The 19954-nt window shown below is 36.0% G+C and overlaps 1 protein-coding gene across 1 annotated transcript in view; it reads right to left on the bottom strand.

Annotated features, from left to right (window-relative positions):
• The window catches only part of LOC102858064 (calcium uptake protein 1, mitochondrial-like), a 137897-nt gene that overhangs the window by 62600 nt on the left and 55343 nt on the right, over positions 1–19954 (bottom strand). Inside the window, exon 4 of the mRNA XM_006887571.1 lies at positions 16876–16919. Coding sequence (XP_006887633.1) covers positions 16876–16919 — 44 coding nt within the window. The remainder of the gene's footprint in view (positions 1–16875; positions 16920–19954) is intronic.

Raw genomic sequence — 19954 nt, 5'->3', positions numbered from 1 at the left:
AGCTCTAATTCTTTTTTCTTTAAAATTACTAAGTACTTTGTGAAAAGATGCTGTTAAACTATATAAACATCCTGTTCTTTATTAAACTTTTATCCAGTTTTTACACTGCTTTGATTTTTTTAAAGCTATCATTCTTTTAAGAATTTTGACTTGGCATTCTATTGTAAAGAAGAATAATCCTTTCCCCTTAGTTTATTACTCGTTTCGTTAAATTATTAAAGACATTTTCTTTTATTCAGTGGGTTGTGACCTGTTCTTATCAGTATTTTCTTCTCACAAAATTCGATTTGTAAGATGTTAGGAAAAGTTAACAGAAAACATTAGATTTTCATTTAAATCATTATTTCCATGTTCAAATTGTCCTAGGTTTGGCTAATTGACCACTCTAGGTGGACATCTCTGTTGTGTTGTTTCCCACCTTGTAGTATGTTGTTGTTGTTATTATGTGCCATCGAGTCGCTTGTACATAGCGACCCTATGTATAACAGCCCTAAACTCTGCTCAGTCCTGTGCCAATCGCACTGCCTCTGACACACCCATCCTGACTGCCCCAGTGACTGAATCAATCCACCTCATGGAGGGTCTTCCCCTCCTACGCTGTCCCTCCACCCTCCCAAGCATGATGTCCCTCTCCAAGGACCGGTCTCTCCTTACAACATGTCCAAAGTATGTCCTTGTAGTATAGGTACTAAAAAAAAACAAACCAAAAAACCCTAGCATTCTTTGAGTACTTCCACCTTTCTAGTACAATCAGTTGTTCTGGACTTATCTTGTACTTTCCTTGACATGGAAGTTTTTCTCAGTAAGGAGTTCATGATAATTTCAGTGGAGATAATAATTAGAAACCAGTATCTTGGTGTTAGGTATGATCAACAGTTCTAGGTTCTCTTACTATTGTTATGCAGATACAATCTTGCTTGTTGAAACGGAAGAGACATGAGGCATCTGCTGCAAAATGTCAAGGACTGTGGTCTTAAATATGGACTGAAGCTCAACATCAAGAAAACAAAGATTTTCACCAACTGGCACCAATGATGGACAAAGAAGATATTTACATTGTTGATAATTTCCGTTTCCGTGGTTCCACAATCAATACTCTTGGCACCAACACTCAGGAAACAGAAAAATGAATTGCACTGGGAAAATCTGCTGCCAGCGATCTCTAGAGTACTGAAGAGCAACCATATCAGTCTGAAGACTCAAGTGCATCATGTTCCTCACAATTACTTGCTATCTGAGAGCTGGACAATGACTAAGGATGACAGAGAAGAACTGATACTTCTGTGTTCCTAGAGAAGAGAGTGGAACAGTCTGTGGACTGTCAGGAGAACAAATAGATCTGTCCTAGAGAGGGTGAAATCAGGCTGTTTCCTGGAGGCAAGGGTTTTGAAGCTCTGTCTCACATACTGTGGCACATGGCCAGAAAGAACCAATCCTTGGAGGACATCATGCTTGGAAGGGTAGAGGGACAGGGCAGGAGAGGAAGATTCAGGATGAGATAGATTGACTCAGTGACTGGAGAAATGGGATTAGGTTTGTCGGAGACAATGAGATTGGCAGGGTTAAGAGCTAATGTAAGTGGTTAATGTCAGTGCTAATATCACTCTGAGTTGCAGGCGATCTGATAGCACATAACAACAACATATATCCATACGCACAAAATGCTTTACCTACTGATCTGCACTTATTAGCTAGGAGCTCATTGTGTTTATAGCTTAGTTTCACCCTTACATACTTGTAACTCCCTTCTCTAGAAGCTCGAACCTGCCTTTCTATTATCTTCACATACTTCTTAATTTGCTCAAGCTTAGAATATATAAAATGTAACTTCAGAACTATTATTGCATTATCTCTGGAAAATACAAACACATAAATGAGAGTCTTTTAAATGTGAAATATACCTAAAGCAAAATGCATCCATCTAGTGCACAATTTGATGAGTTTTGAAAATCTGTATCTCTATGAAGAAACAGAATGTTTTTTCCATCCTGACAAACTCCTACCATATTTTTGCACCACAGATTTGTTCATGTTGTTTTAGAACTTCATGTAAATGGTTTCAGTGGGATATATATTCTTGTGTCCAGCTTTTTTAGCAAAGCATAATGTTGAGAATGTTATTTGTCAATAATTAATTCCTTTTTTAATTGCTAAGTTTAAAATGATAATGAGCAGTAATACAAATTTTTTAAATGTATTAATTTACTTATAAATATTAATAAAATAGAAATTACTATTATTATAAATACACAGTTAATTGTACATATTATTATGTGAATAACAGTACAAATATTACCACAATTTATTTTCTCATTCCCTTGTTGATAAATAGCTAAGCTCTTTACAATTTTTGGATGTTTAAAAATCCTTATACATTTCTTGGTCAGACATAAATGTTCATTTCTTTGGGGTAAATGTCACAGTGTAGAACTGCTACCATCTTAAGCCTGACACAAACTTTGACATAAAGAATGCATCTGTATCGCAGTATGGTTTTGTTTACATTTCTCAGAGACCAGTGTGGTTTAAGAACTTTGTTATTCTATTTCTTAACAACTTTAACAACTTATCTGTACATCTTTGAACAACAGCTATTCAAGTCTTTTGCTCACTTTCAATTGGGTTCTGCTTTTATTACTGACCTGTAGGCGCCTGTTATATTCTGGATTTAATAACTTTGTTATCCTATATCCAGTTTCTATATCAGATTCCAAGATGACCCCAGTAGTACTGGCCTCCTGATATTTATGTCCTTCCACAATCTTCCCCACACTGAATCAGAGTTGGTCACACAATAGAATACAGTTGAGCTGATAATGTGTGACTTCTAAGATAAGGCTGTAATGCCACTGAGATTTCCACATTACTCTGTGACAGTGAATCCTGCTAAGAGGTGCTGAAATGGGGACATATTTTTGTCTTCTGAAATTCAGCTGGGTAAAGGTAAAAAAAACCCCACCCCTATATAGCATATATTTAAGGAGTTAAATTGCATTACTTCTACTTAAGATCCCATTTTAAAGTTCTAAATAAATATTTTTTCTATCAGAAATCAAATATATCTTAAAAACAGATGGCTGCTTATCATTTAGCACCTTAAAACTTCTCAGATACATAGAAAACTTATAAAGTTTTAATATTTACATCCTAAATTTTTATGACATTAAAAAATTACTGGATTATTTTAACACTTCTCTATGTTGCTGACATACTTTTCAACATTTACAATTTTGGTACACAATTTTCAAATTACATATAATATTTTTAAGCCTAGGGTTGGGTCAGGTCAGGAGGTGGAGAATGAAAGAGAAAATTCAGCAACTTCCCCATGCAATTAATGCTCATACTTTATTAATAGAGCTGGTGCATTGGTATATGCCAAAGCCTTGATAAGGTATCAATCTTAAGCAAACACTCTCTTCCTAATCAAACAATATATGTTGCACAGGTAAAATATTTGCTCCTCTTCCTCTCTATCTCCACCACTGAAGTTGTAAAAAGGCAGAATTTGGGGAAATGTCAGATAAAAATGAAATTGCAATATTTCTAATTTAGAATTATTGCTTCTTATAATTCAGATTTTCTTCCCGCTTTTTCAAAAATGGTCTTGCTTTGTAAACAAGTAAACATAAATTACTGTGCAACAAACTGTGGAAGGTGAGTGCTTAAGATGTTGTAAGTCACATTCTGCCAGAAAGCAATTCTCTTTTCAGTCCCAATCTTCGCCACCTTATCGGACTCTGAGAACAACTCCAAATCACCTGGAATGAAAATCAACTAGATGGCTACAGAGAAAATGGATACTAATGAAGATGTTTAAAGAAACCATGACAGAAGATTTGATTAAAGCAGTAATAAAAATACAAAGAAGTCATTTGAAGTATCATTAACTTCCAGGGAAATAACATACCTTTATTGAAATTATTTATTTCAGTCCGCAGCAGTTATCTCATACGCATTATAAAAACTTGGCAAGGGGAAAATCTTCAACTCTACTAACTTTCTAGTACATTATGCCAGCACATTTGCCTCAAGTAGCTCTGAACAAGCAGAGGCTACCTTCTGTCATTACTATCTGCTCCCTAACTCTATGATGACTAAGTGACTGCAATAAAGGCCTTGAACATGACTGACCGACTGGGAGGCTGGCAGAGGACAGGTCAAAGTTTTGATTTGTTGTTCATAGGGTTGCTATGAGTCTTAGTTGACTCGACGGCAGGTAACAACAATATCTATGTATTCTATTAATCCAATTTGGCGCTTTGGACACTTAATTAGATCAATATTGGACCCCTTCTGCCCCCCACAAATAACAATATATCCTGAGCTTACCAATAATCTTGGTTTGAACCACACAGGCTATGCAAGGATTCTCTACTACTTAATGTAAAAACCACTATAGGTGTACACATCTTTTGAGACATAGTCAATATTATAGTATCATAGTACATTACACTGTAGTTTCACTTCTCATTTAGAAAATATTCCAAGAAGCAACACATCCTAAGAATAAAAAGAACCATTTTGAGGACAATTTTTCACACTCCTTGATTTACATGGTTCTAGTAGTTATCTGCTTCAAAAAGGCCAATGTGGACCAATAATTATCCTTCATTTATTTGTATTATCTCTTTTATTTCTCTCCACAAGTGCATGAGGTAGGCAACACTGTCATCTGCACTTTATAACTGAGAAAACTGAGGTTTGGAGAAGTAGATAAGTAGCTCAAGGTAAGAATGTTATTAAAGAGCAGATCAGACCATAGTCTGATTCCAGTGTTCATACTAGTAACAATTACATGTTACTGTGTAGCAAAAATACAAAGAATACATTCAGTATCTATATGTCATTTGTGGTTTCTAACAAATAAGTATTAACTGAAGCAAATCAGACCACTACTGTAAAATGTTATTTCTGGGGACTAACACTTATCAACTAGATTAACTTGAAATGGACTAGGAAAGCCACTGATGGAGGCAAACATTTTCAATGTTTTATTTGCTCAAATTCATGCATTCGTGCTTTTTAAAATGAGTTTTAGTTCAAGAATATAATGGTTTCTTGAATTTTATTAGTTAATATATGTTAGAGTAACCAGTATTTGATGAAGTTGTCAATTTATATCAAAGGTTTTGAAACTGGATCATGCCAATGGCAAATACGCAAAGCAGGAACTGTTCTCCATATTCTCCTCAACCAAAGGCCATCAATGTATGTCTAGGCTAGCTGAGAACCTGTTTTACCAGAACTAAAAGAATTTGAAATTGTCTTGCATAGCTCTCATATAAGTTCATGTGACCTTAAGATGCTAGTGTTTGCTTAAGATAGTAAGAAAAATGAAATCCGCCTGGAACCAACTCCTCTGTACCAAAGGACATTTCAAATCTTGTTCTATGATGAAAAAGCTGAACAAAAAGGTGTTGGAAATGTAATGGTTAATCATGTTTATGTCTTCAAAACAACAATGATAAATGGGTTCAGTTGGCTCTAAATTCAAACGTAACAAGACCTACTATGAAAACGGATTTAAAATAGTGTAGGTGTGTCTGAGACAATGAAATTGGCCCAAGATAGAGCAGGGTTCAGAGCTGCTGTACACAGGGTCACTATGAGTCGCACATAACAACAACAACAACAACGTGAGACTAAATATTTGGGACAATCAAGGAAACAACAGTTTCCTTTGGCATGCTTAATGATGGTATGACTGGTCTTTTTAAAACCTAATTAATCAGATGTGTTAAATCAACAGACTTAGTGGTTGAACTCAGAGACTGGAAAGAGACATTATAGAAGATACTCCTCACAGCAATATAATGAGTACTTCATGACACTAATAAGCTACATTTGAAGAACAGCTCAGAAAAACAAAAATTCAGAGTTTCCACAGGCAATTGGAACTTAGCATGCAAAAGGCAACATCCTTTAAGGAGCAAGCAAGAAAGGTCCCTTCTATAAATTAACTGCTCATTGACCTTTGCAAGTTTAGAGGTTCTGTCCTACTGTGACCAAAATGATTTATAGTTATAGAACCCCAAATAGGTAATTCTCTCAGTATCTAGTCTAAAGGTGAAAACCAGTTATTTTTTAAAATATGAAATGCTTACTAAAAAAAACCAAAAAAACCCCTACCAAAAACCAGAGAAGCTATTCACAAGATACTGCTATGAGGATAGTAAATTTGATATGTAATCTTTGCTCAACAAAAGATATGCCCTTCCTTGGTGACTGTACAAAACACTTGGTGCTCCTGGTCACCCACGGAAGCTGATGACTCAAAACCGCAGCGGCCAGAGGCTTCAAAGCATTTACCAAGGTCTCTCTCTCTCTCTCTGTGCCTCACTCTCAGCAAAGAGTAATTTCCCATCACAAGACACATGATTATCAAAGGAGAACTAGGGCTTTTAGATGCTTCTTTCAAACTGTCCTACCATAACTGCAGATCTAGAAATGGGCCTTCTCAGTCACAGATGTTAGCATCAACAGCCAAGATGATAATCTGTTGAAAACAATACTAGGAGGGTCGTTTTACTTAGCATATATACTTTGGGTAAATCTCTGCTTCCCCGCCCCCCTTGTAAACATAGAAGCATAGAAAAAATGTACTGTGGAAATGATGACCACTTTGTGATCTTCATGAATTATATCATTATTTTAAACCATTCAATAATTTAAATTACATTTACAGATTTTAAGACAACTAACCACCAGAAATATAAGAGTAAGTTTTAAAAAATTAATAAATTTTTAATAATTTATAAGTTCCAATTAAAGGTTGAAGCTTTCAAAGATCAATTTTTAAAGTATTTAAGAATATCCTTGAAATTCTCCTCTGCCAGCCTACAACTTTTTCAGTTATCTCCATCTTATTAAAGTCAAAGCTCAAAAAGGCAAAGTTATAGTCCTCCTAATAGCTCCATCTATTTCCTCTTAAAAGCCATTTTATTGAGCAAAGTGAGTCTAAACAAGTGCTAATTGGTATTTATTATATAAAAAGGGGGGGATCACAAGCAAAAGGCTATCACATTTGTACTTGACATTACTGTTCTCATTATTCTAGTTAAGAGTTCAACTGGGAACAGGGCAACTCAAATAAGTCAATTTAACAACCCAATTAACTAAATATATATTATAAAAACAAAACCCTCAAAACTTATTGCCACTGAGTCGGGGTCAACTCATAGCTGACACTCTAGCAGGTTCTGGGACGGCTGTGGATCACATGAGAGGAGATTGCCCTTCTTTCTACCGAGGAGCCACTGGTGGATTTTAACTGCCAGAGAGGTACGGCCTTTGGGTTGGCAGTACATCTCCTATGGACTAGGCAACCAGAGCTCTGTTTATAGAATATAGTGATTAAAACAAAATTTCCTCATCTTTTGTGTAGCTACTAATATTGAGAGCTTCTTTTTAAATGATGCTGGGTTCTATATTCTCAAGGACATGTACAGTGTTTGAACTGTCAAAGTATGTTAAAGTGACAGAATGGAATTATTTACTCTGAAGGGAGCAGGGGAAAGACATGAGCATGCACTGAACCTTTGTCCCTGAAGCGTTACTATGGATATTTGAGCATTAATTAATTTAAAGCACATGCTGAGTCAATACCTGCCAGAAATCCTGATCAGAAGATGAAGAGAAGGGAAAAAAATTGACATTGATTACATGAACAAAAATCCCTGGATCAGATACACATATCACAAAACATTATGACATATAAAATCCCAAATGCCATTGAGTCGATCCCCACTTTCAATGCCCCTCCAGTAAGTTCCCGAGGCTTTCGAGGAAGAACCTGCCCAATTTCCTCTCTTGAAGTGACTACTGGATTCAAACGGCTGAGCTTTCAGTAAGAAGACTGACATGCTATGCCCCATGCCACCAGAGTTCCTTATAACATATAAAGGGTCAATTAACACATGTAATTAAGTCACCAAACAGCTAGAAATAGGGAAAGAGTACACAGAAACGCTTTGCGTATTATCTGCTAAGCACAGTCAAAACAAAAAGTTCTTAACCAAAATGAAATAAACACGCTTGTAGTAAACTTCCTATTTCTAGATAGTAAACAAATTAATATATTTTATAAAATACACAGGACCTTACTTAGATTTTAAAGAAGAGCAAATTTTTTTTTAAAAAATTACTAACATGCCTCACCATCTTTACAAGGATATTTTTAAACTTCCTGGTTCACTGGCTACTTCAACATCAGTTATTAACACACAGGCAACTGAACTTGGGTGAATTCAGAACATTAGTACCTAAATTCAGACTGGCTATGTAGAAACAGATCTTGTCTAAAATTATGTTGCACTGAATAAAATGCTACTCACATTAGTAATGGGTTAGCCATCACGGAGGTTGGCATCTGATGGGAAGGTTAATTGTGGGCATGAAACCACAACCTCCATCAGTGTCAGTTATCTCAATACACTGAAGCAACAGGTAAAGTATGTGGCTCTATGAGGCGTAGCTATTTTGCATGTTAATCTAGCTGGAATCACTCCAAATTATTTTCAAATGGTTTTAAAGCTTCTTTTTAAAGTAAATTTCACTGGCTGGGAAATAAAGTTGATCTGAACTTATTTTACTATCCTTCTCAAACCAAGCTTTGCAGCGCTGGAAAAATTCCTCAATGAAAAACATGCTATCAGCAATTTATACATCTAACTGATGTGCCAGAGGGCCAAAAGACTTCACAGCACAGAGGTAAGGTGAATCTCTGTGAACAATGGACCTTTAGGATACAGAAATCAAACCAGAGGTCTCTCTTATTAATGGGCTAGCTAATTAACCTGGGCCAAGTGCTCATTATGGAGATAACACAGGAGAGATTTTTATAGCTGACTACTGGGCAGCAAAAGAACCAACCATGGAGGAAGAATGCTATTCTGGAGCACTTCACATAAACCTAGAGAGAAGACAACAGAAGTAAAAGCTGCTAACTCTTCTCATAAATTGGGTAAAGGGCTTAAAGTCATGCAAAACAGCTACAATTTATAAAGCCAAGTACTTTATCTATTGCTTCAACTGCCTGAAGAGGAAACGAGCACTGATGGAGGTTAAATAGTTTCATGTGCAAGGTTACCCTTCAAGTCTGTGGCCATGCCCACACGAACAGAGGCTTATCTGCATCCTGGCTCCACAGTCTTCATTTTGCTGTATTCCACCGTAAGTAAGTAGGGCAAGAGCCCACAGATTGCTCTGTCTTCAGGGGAATGTTGAAAACAAGAGATTGGAGGCAGTGCACTGGACACATGCTCTAGAGATTTTTATTTTTAGAACAATTTTAGTTCATGAAAAAATTGAGCAGAGCCCTGACAAAGAATCCGCTCTCCTGAATCCTGCTTTTCCTTTTATTAATATTATAACACGTCATGATATAAAGCTCCGCCTACTTTATAATGGCCACTAATAATTTACAGAAAGCTGTAAAAGAGTGAGTAGCTGCACAAAATGGGAATCCTTTGGAGAACAGTCCATAGGACAGATTTTTTTTTTTAGGGTGTGCTGTGTAAGACTTCTAACATGAAAAAGAGCAAAGATGGAAAATGTTTTGAAAGTAATTTAAAGGCCTCTTAACAAGAAGATGGGGGGGGGCAGTTATTTGGGACTAAAAATAAAAACAGAAAATTCCAGAAGGTGTCAAAGGAATTCCTGGTTGACTCAACAGCTGAGTTCACATTTGAAATGTTTGCTAGTATAAAATTAGTTACAACTAGTTGGTGCCAATTCATGGCAACTCCATCCATGCATGTCAAAACAGAACTGTGCTCCATGGGATTTTTAATGGCTGGTTTTCTGGTATGTAACAAGGCCTTTTTTCCAAGGTGCCTCATTGTGGACTTGAACCACTGCCCTTTTGGTTAAACTACCAGTATGTTTTATACTGTGGATAAAGACTGGCTATAATGATTAGATTCCATAAAGTCAGCAGTTAGAATTTACCAGCTGCTCTGAGAGAGAAGGATGGCTAGTCCATTCCCCTAAGGATTTACAGGCTAGGAAACCAGATGAGGGCTGCTATGACAGGGGGGTTTGCTTATAACCATCAGGTAGCCCCGTTCAAATGCTACATTTAACACACACAGGCTAAGCAGTAGCCAGAAAAGTAAATGGCTTATTTTGCAATATAAAAATTATTTTCACCATTGATATGTCCTGCTTTTGAAATACAGATGACAAAGAGTACTCACTTTATGAGTGATGGTTTCAATCAGAAAAAAGACACAGGATTTTCTAAAATGTCAGTGCTCATGGTATATGAGAGCATTACACAGCAAATAACAATGTGGAGTACACTCTGGTTTCTAAATTCAGATACTGACATCTGCATGCTTCTTATTTTCTTTCTAGAAATATTATGTTTGGGGTTTTGGTTATTTTCCTTTTTTTTTTTTCTAGTACTATGGATTTCCAGCATACTTATTCCTCAATTGTTCACAGGGTTTTCAGAGGCCTGTTATTTCAGAAGTGGATAGCCAATCCTTTTTCCTACTCTGTCTTAATCTTGAAGGGGCTTTTGCTTGGAGAGGCACATCACGCTTGGGACAGAGCAGAGGTGGCAAAAGAGAGGAAGTGCAGGTTGGTTGACCTGGTGACTATGGCAACGGGCTTGAGAAGTTCAGAGATTGTGAGGATGTCACGGGACAGGACAGTGTTTAGATGAGACATTCACAGAGCTGCTATGAATCCTACTTGATGTGATGGCACCCAACTATAACAACAACAACAACAACAACAACAACAACAACAACAACAACAACACTTATTCAATCTGTATGCTAAGCAAGTAATCTAAGAAACTGGACTGTATGAAACAGAATGTGGCAGTTACTGATAACCTGGATACCCAGGTGATAGAACTTTGCTTGCTGAAAGAGGACTTGAAGCAATTAATGGGTGAGATCAAGGACTATAGGCTTCAGTATTGACTACATTTAAACATAAAGAACAGATTATTTTCACTAGATGAACAAGCAACATCATAATAAATGGAGAAAATATTACAGTTGTCATTGATTCCACTTTACTTGGACCCAAAATCAACATCCATGGACACATAACCAAGAAATAAAAAAATGTATCATGAACAAATGTGCACCCAAGGACTTCATGAGGATGTCACTTTAAGGACTAATATGCACATGACTCAAGCCATGGTATTTTCAATTGCCCAAATGCATGTGCATGATAGACAATCAAGAAGACCACAGAAGAACTGGTGCCACTGAATTGTAATACTGGTAAAGAATAATGCATATACCAAGGACTGCCAGAAGTATAATCCATTTTGGGAGGAGTGCAGCAAGAATGCTCCATAGAAGCAAGGATGGTCAACTTTGGTTTCACTAATATGTTATAAGGAGGGATCGAGGGATCAATCAATCAATCAAACCCTGGAGAAAGGCATTAAAGAAACTCAATGAAATGGACTGACACAGAGGCTGCAGCAATGGGTTCGAACACAGAAACGCCTTTGGGGGTTGTACAGCAGTGGGCTATGTTTTTGTTCTGTTATACAAAGCAGCACTATGAGTCAGAGTGACTGGATGTCACCTAATAACAAGTTGGCATTTTATCAAAGCAGAAAGGATTATTTTCAATACTCTGAGTAGATTACTTTAGGTAAGGTAGTAAAATAAAATAAAAAAAAATTGATGAAAGAAATCTCCATTTACAAATATATGCATACGCAAACTGCATAGATAAATAAAAGGTGGTCCAGAACATTGGTGAAGATTACGGAGTCAATCTGGAGTTCAGGATCTGACACCCTTGAGCCCATGACCTTAGTCTTAACTATTTAGCTTTATGTGTCTTAGTTTATTGGTCTACACAATAATGATAAGACTAACCTGTCTAAGAGACTTGTGTGGCTTAAATACCGTGTTTGGCACATAAATATTCAATAACCGTTAACTAATAATTTTGTATTATTATTAACTAGATTTCATAAAAAGACAAATCCAATCATTTTACTTTTAAAATGTTCATGTTACAGACTGAAATGTAAGTGAATGATAATCATTAAGTGAATTTATTAATAAACAGTTTGGATTTTTAAAAAAATGAGTTAAACATTATGCCCAAATAACAAGAAGGTACAGATTATTTGGGCAAACTGTCTAATCTCAGAGTACTGAAATAACTTATAAAGTTTTCTGAACTGCTACACTTACTGAAAAAAATTATCTCTATTGTAAAAGAAATATAAGTATATACTTTAAAGATAGGACTGACAGGGTAAATGAAAACATTGATCATGAGTAAAAACCATAAACTTCTTTCTATAACAAAGTTTTTCAACAGAAAAACTTGAATAGCTATATTAATTAACCAAGAATTTGAACATGACCTATTAAAAAAAATCTCTGAAAGTTAAGAATTTGCTTAAAAATGTAGAATTACATAAGAACATCATAATCTGCTATCCAAATTTAAGCAGCTCAAGGATTCATCAAATTTTACTCCCTAAGAATTTTAGTCCTAAGGGAGCTCTGGTGGCCTAATGGCAAGAAGGTACAAAGCAATCCCAGAGGTATGTGGTTCGAATCCACCAGATGCTCTTCTGGAGAAGGAGGGCAATCTCCTCCTGTACCAGTCAGATCCGATTTGACGGTACACACACACACACACACACACACACACACACACACACACACAAAACTTTTAAAAAAGAATTTTCATCCTAAAAATAAAAAGTCAAGTCTGTTCTATGAAATTAAAAAAAATTTCAGTACTCATTCTGCAAATTTAAATTCCCTTGATCTGTAATGCATTTCAATCTTAGAGGGCAGAGGCTCTTTCAGAGTTCAATTCTACTTATCAAAGGGCAGTACTATACTTGATCTTACCTAGATTCACATTTTGTGTTATATGTAACTGCAAATCAAATAGAGTGCTGAGATAACTAAATTTCAGGAGGGAAAATGTTACCACATATTGATAAATGAAAACCTTTCTTCAAATGGGAGGATAATTTGAAGTTTATCAGTATTTCAAGAACTTTTACCTCATAAACAAAAGTATTTGGTTATATGAAAGCTTTGATTTGTCACCTGTTTCTCTGTTCATCATTTATTTTGTTATGAATACCATAATCAATATTTCTCCTTTTAGGTTTGAATAAATACTTTTATCTCTTTCATCTGAAATTGGATAGTATCTTTACTGTCACTTAGTATACAAATCTATTGGCCAAAAAAGAAATAAATGGTTGAATGAAATTAAAGAAAAAATGTGTTTCAATGAGCAATTTGTTCTTAATTAAAAGAGAATATTGAGCTTTCCAGTTTTTAGGATTGACAAGATCATCACAACAAAAACAAGAATGCTGATGGTTATCATATAAAATAGAGTTTTACCTAGACTGTGTACCTTTTCTACTGTGATATTTTAAAGGAAAATATGTTTTATTTGGAAGAAGTTTTCTACTATGTGCAACAGTAACTGGAAATAAAAAACATAATTTCCATCTGATTTTGCTGAGGGGAAAAGGGTAAGAGAAAACTAGAAAAATAAGAAGGATATAAACAATATTTATCTTTAGTTTACAGAATGATTAAGTGAAATAAATATCTGATAATAACAACATAAAGGCTCCATTTAGAAATGTCTGACTATAAACATAGCATGATAAAAAATTAAACTTAAAAAAATAGGCTTCATTAAAGAAAGAATACAAAATTTATGAAATGACTGCATTAACAAGTCTTAAGGAGAATACAAGGGCATAGATGCATATGCATTTAAAACAAAACCTGAAAAACCTATGCCACTACAGTAAATTTATAAAAGCCAGACTAATAAGCAATTTATAATGTTTCTGAGATACTCTCTAAGAAAATCTGCATTCTTTCATATTTTGGGTTTTCCACTTTTATTCTATTTTTTTAAAAATATCACTTATCTATAAAATACATCCTTAAGACCAAAGATCACAGACTGTAACTGATAACTATTTTTTATACAAAGATCATAGCTAGTAGATTGTTTTGAAATACACTTTAATAATGCAACTGCTAAAAAGAATAAATTTCATGACTTCTCAACAAAAGAAATTGCTGGTATCTTAGAGGAAGATCAGCATAAAGAGGTTCTATGAAATTAAAATGTAAATCAGGAAATGCTCTAGGTAAACAAATAATTATTTTCCTATTCGTTCTTGCTGTCAGTGACAAAAAGACCAAAGTGAATTTTGGTTAAAAGACAATGAAAGAAATTAATTTCATCAAAGTATTTGATACTGGGAAATACTTCACTATTTCAATGGTGGTTAGAAGTTAAAACTATAGAGACCAAGGACACAGGAGGAGCAAATCTTTCTTTAAGCAGTTCATAACTAGTTTCTCTTCCAAGTTGAAAAAAGAGAAAAATTACTGCTTTGAAAATCCAACAATTTTAAAGGAAAATTCCTGTAGGGTTGGCTTTTCAACAAAAATCTATCATGAAATGATAATTACTACAAAAGTTTATTTTTAAACAGGATATTGTCCTTTTGTTGTTGTTGTTTACTGTTGAGTCAGAACCGACTCACAGCTGACCCTCTATTTGGTTTTCAGAGGCAGTATATAGCACAGGAGGTGGCTACCCAGCTTCCTCTTGGGGAGGAGCTCGTGGATTAAAATCATGTGCCTTGGGGTTAGCAGCACACTTAATCCTACGAAGACACCAGAGCTCCTTGGAAACTGTCTTCAGGATCGATATAATCTAGAAAGCAATTCCATAGGGACTATACCACCAGTCTCCTAGGTTGTTTTGTGGTTTGTTTTTATTTTTTATTTTGAGGAAATTCTATTTAAGAATTTAAATTTTCTGATTAAAATAAGAGATATGAAGATTCAAGGGAAAATAGTAACACTGACAATAGAGTGAGCACTGATCCTTAAAATGATCAAATGAAGGATTTTATACATAAAAATTCTGCAAAAACTTTTGAGCTGATGAAAAGTTCAACGCATTTTTTCATTCTTTATAAAATGAAGATTTAAAAACAGGTCAGAAGTATAAAAACTTTCTTAAACTTCACATGAAATAAAAGACAATTTATAGGCACAAATCAGAGAGAATTCAGTTAAAAAAATCTTCTTTAAGAAGGTTAACCTTAAAACTTTGAAGGTTAACCTTAAAACCAGAATGTACTTCACATAAAGTAACAGAGAATTCAGATGAGGACTCTGGCAAAGGAATTCAACATGCATATCAAAGCATGGATGAGAAGGAAATCTGGCTGGTTCACTACTTGCTAGGGAGCAAGCTGGCTCAAGGTCACTGGCCCAATTCTACTGTTCCACCTCTGAATTGTCAATTTCTCTTTCAGAATGTGTTCCCCTGATAACATGAAATCAACTTGAATAAGGCTGACTATCATAGAAGTCAATTATACTGTAGTAAAATCACACATATATAGAAGAATGGATTCTCATGCTACTTTAGATTCTACCAATCATCAAAATGGTGATTTACATTAATTTGGCTTTATCACTTACTTAATGAAACATCTCTCCAAGGAATATGTGATTAACTGAGTTTTTGCATGTCATCAAACATTTATTGGTTATGTTCTACATACCAGACTCTAAGGAACAAAGACAGCGTCTAAACATGCCCAAGACTTTGAAACCAGATTCTGTCTGGCCAGAGACATGTCTATCATCACCCTTTATTAAACAGTATAAAGCAGAGAATGGATACTGGATCAAGGATCAGAGATGGCTGACTCTAAACTAGGTCTCCCAACATTTTCCAACAATGACTTTTCTCTCTCTCTTTTTAAGAATATGTAACTTTGAAAAGAGGATGCCCACAGGAAGTATTTTAAACATTTTATTACCTGAACAGGTTAAGTAATTTTTAAGTAGGTTGAGATCTTTCTTATCTCAAGACAGCCATTCATTCGCCCTACTTATGTAAAAGAGGTTAGTACACCTCTTCACTTCACCAGTATTAAATAGTTTCATGTGATGATGCCGGCAAGCATCTGTACCCTCCTGCGAGATCAGCTCCCACCAACGCTGACCACCACCCATCTAAACCCTCTTTTGTGATCCTGCCTTTTTCATCCACTTCATGATTTTCCATCTGAGTTCCTTCATTTTAAAATCTGTACTGCCACGCTTGACTTTTTCTTCTTTCTGATGCACCTTCTTCCTTGACATTAAAATTGACCCTTTAGCTGTCTTTCTGACCCTGAATAATACTTTCTTTTTCTTTTTGCAGATTTCACCCTGAAACGGAAAAACATGTTTGACTGACTGCTTTAGGTTATAGCAAAAGTGAAAGTTCCATTTTCTAGACCTAAGAAAGACTTACTGTACAATTTATTCAGGTATGAAAGAAGGAACTGGAAACAGAATGCATATGTACATGTAAAATGTAGTGGGTCTCATAAGCACTACAAAGGATGCCTGTAAATACCTAGTTAGGATTATTATTGTGTATTTACAGAAATTTTGATGAAGATAGTTTTTTTAAGAAATAACTTTTTCTTGCAGAGACACTGCAGGAAATAAAAATGCAGTATCAGCGCTTGTTCATTTTAAAGATAGTTAACACTCAAATAACAACATTTAGTCTTCAATGTATATAGCAGGCAACCCATGAGACTAATTTTATATGAAAAAATACTAGTCAAACTTTCTGCCTGACTTCCCTTCCCCCTCAAGAGTATTGGTAGGTACTTATAGGCCTCTTAGTGCCAAGCAATATGTATTTTTGATAAGATGAAAAATATTCTGGGGGAAAAAAGCATATTCAGGACTCTTTCCTACATAATTCTAGGGGAAATTTTAAATCTTTTTTGTTTACTACAGAATATATACACAAGTTATTTACTACAGAATACATACATAAGGATCATAGTTCTCTCACCTTTCCATCAAAGCGTTTTATTATATACTGATCCAGGCCCAAATCTGTGAAAGAGAAAAAGAAACATTTAGTCAATATTGTAGCTGATGCAATGAGGTGAAACTTTAATGGTTTGTTTCACCCAAGAACTCTATGATGTAAGTAAAACACACTGCTGTCAAGTATATCCCAACTCATACCAACTCCTCCAGACTGAGGAGACCTACTTGACAAGATTTCCAAATCTTTACAAAGTAGACCGCTCCACGGAGCAGCTGGTGGGTTTGAACTACTGATGTTTAATCACTGCACCACTGGACTATAGGAAGACCACAGTACCAGGATTGGAAGGAGATTCGTTAATAATCTGTGGTAAATGGATAACACAACCTTGCTTGCTAAAAAGAAAGATTTTAAGAAAAAAAATATTTTAAGCATATACTGATGATGCTTAAAGAAAATAAAAATGTTCACAACTGGACCAATAAACATCATCATTATAAACAGAAAAGGTTAAAGTTGTGAAAGAGTTCATTTTACTTGAATACACAATCAACGCCTGTGGCAGCAACAGTCAAGAATTCAAACAATATAATGCAATGATGGGTAAGGACTACTTTTTATTTTATTTTATTTTTTTTCTATAATTATATTTTATTAATTTTTATAAACATTTACAGAGATTTTGGGTTTCCATTCATTTATTGTTGCACTATTCTCTCTACCCTCCTCCCAGTTTGTTCTTGTCCAAATGCCACAGTGCTTGTCAAAGCCAGTTCTGATTAATCTTCTTTGGGGTAAGGACTACTTTAATACATTAAACAGTGAGGATGCCACTTTGAGGATTAAGGTGCAACTGGCCCAGGCTATCTCATATACAAGCGAAACATGGATAATGAACAAAAAAGAACTCATGTGCTTTAAACAGGGTGACAGTGAAGAATACTGACTATACTACAGACTGCTACAAGAACAAACAAACCTATCCTGAAAGAAGTACAGGCAGGATGCTTCATGGAACCAGGATGGCTCAACTCTGGTATGGTATTTCTTACACTATTGGCATGTTATTGAAGTGTCCATTGCTGGAGAAAGACATCATGCTTAGCAAAGCAGGGTCAGAGAAAGAGAGTAAGATCCTCAACAGGATGGAGGGACATTGTGGCTATGAGTAGGGGCTCAGTACACAGACAGTTGTGAGGACAGTGCAGACTGGACCAACTCAGAACCAACTCAAAACTACCTAACAACAATAAATATAGTGAAAGAAAAAGAAAATGATAGCCTTTAGTTTTGTCTCTAATCATTCAGGTAAATACGGCTTACCTACAGTATTTATTCAACTGTCAGAAAACAAAATGTTATCCTATTTTTCAGACTCAAAACTGTCAGAACTAAGATACACTATTAGGTCATCTTTGAGACAGTAACAAAAGAAGGTAAAGTTGTCCAATGATTCAAGTAATTTAATAGAGGTAAAAAACCAAGAAACCTGGACTCTGAGAGCAGTACGCATAAGAACACTGAGCAAACCAGTAGAGAAACTGGACACTATGAAGAAGAGTGTGGCATTTGGACTGAAGAAGACTCACCAATAACCTGCATTATGCATTGACAAAACTTACTTGCTGAAAGCAAGGAGGACTTGAGGCACTTGCTGCAGAGGATCAGGGACTATAGCTTTTGATGTGGATTACATCTCAACATCAAGAAAACAAAAAACTTCATCGCTGGGCCAAGAGGCAATATCATGGTAGGTGGAGAAAAGACTGAAATTGTCAATGATTTCATCTTGTTTACATCCACAACCAATATCCTTGGCACCAGAAGTCTGGATAGTAGGACACATATACAATTGGGAAAGTTTGCTGTCAGGGACACTGTAAAATACTGATGAGCAATGATGTCACTTTAAGGACTAAGGTTCACCTGATTCAAGCAATAGTCTTTCTAATCACCTGCTATGCATTTGAGAACAGGACAATAAATAAGAATGGCAGAAAAATCAATGCATTGGAGTTGTGGTGTTGAAGAGTTACTATCCCATGGACTGTCAAAAGAATGGACAGGTGTATGTCAGAGAAAGTGCAACCAAAGTGCTCCTTGGAGGCAAGTATGGTTAAGCTTTGTCTCACACACTTTGGACTTGGTGGTAGAAGAGGCTAATCTTGGAAAGAGATATCATGCTTAGGAAGGTATAGGGTCAGAGAAGGGGAGAAAAACTTTCAATGAAATGAATTGACAGTGTTTGTGAAAATGGGCTCAAAAGTGTCAAGGATGATAAGGCTGATAAAAGAAAGAACAGAGTTTAGATGTATTGTTCATTGCATTGCTATGAGTCACACGCAACTGAACCGTACAACTATTAGTCTCTCCACATCTGGAACAAAGAGCACCAGGGGAAATCAAAGATAGCCTTGAGATCAGAAAAAAATATCCACTAGCTGCCCAGTCATTGCCATGGAGTTGGAACTAACTCACAGATGACCCTCCAGCAGAAACCCCAAGTCCTTAGCCCAAGAGAAAACTGCCTATCTTCCATGGAGCAACTGGCTGATTAGAACCACATGCCTTTGGGTTGGCAACTCAACTTCTTACAAATAGGCCACCAGAGCTCCCTTGTTGTTGCTGCATGCTATGGATTTGGAATGGGCTCACAGCTGTCGTTCTAGTGGGTTTTAAGAGGCAGTAAATTGCATGCATGAGAAAAGACTGTTCAACCTCCCACAGAGCAGCTGTTGGACTTGAATTTTGTGCCTTTGGGATGGCATGCAGTTTCTTACCATTAGTGACTCTATATACAAAGGAATAAAACACTGCCTGATACTGGGTCACCTTCATAATCTCACCGCCTGATACTGGGCCACCTTCATAATCTCTGTTGTGCTTGGGGCTACTGTAGGAGCCACTATGTCAAACCATCTTGTTGAAGGCCTTTTTGTTTCACTGACTCTCTATGTCACTAAGTAAGTTACCTGACGTCTCACCATCCTGCTTTCTAAGAAATATCCTGGGGAGCTCTGGTGGCCTAGTGGCAAGAAGCTGCAACTACAATCCCAGAGGTGCACGGTTCGAATCCACCAGGTGCTCTGCCGGGGAA

This window comes from Elephantulus edwardii, unplaced genomic scaffold (assembly GCF_000299155.1).
Source record: "Elephantulus edwardii isolate Elephantulus edwardi_28Jun2011 unplaced genomic scaffold, EleEdw1.0 scaffold00058, whole genome shotgun sequence".
NCBI classification, from domain to species: domain Eukaryota; kingdom Metazoa; phylum Chordata; class Mammalia; order Macroscelidea; family Macroscelididae; genus Elephantulus; species Elephantulus edwardii.
This window is presented reverse-complemented; position numbering and strand designations above follow the sequence as displayed.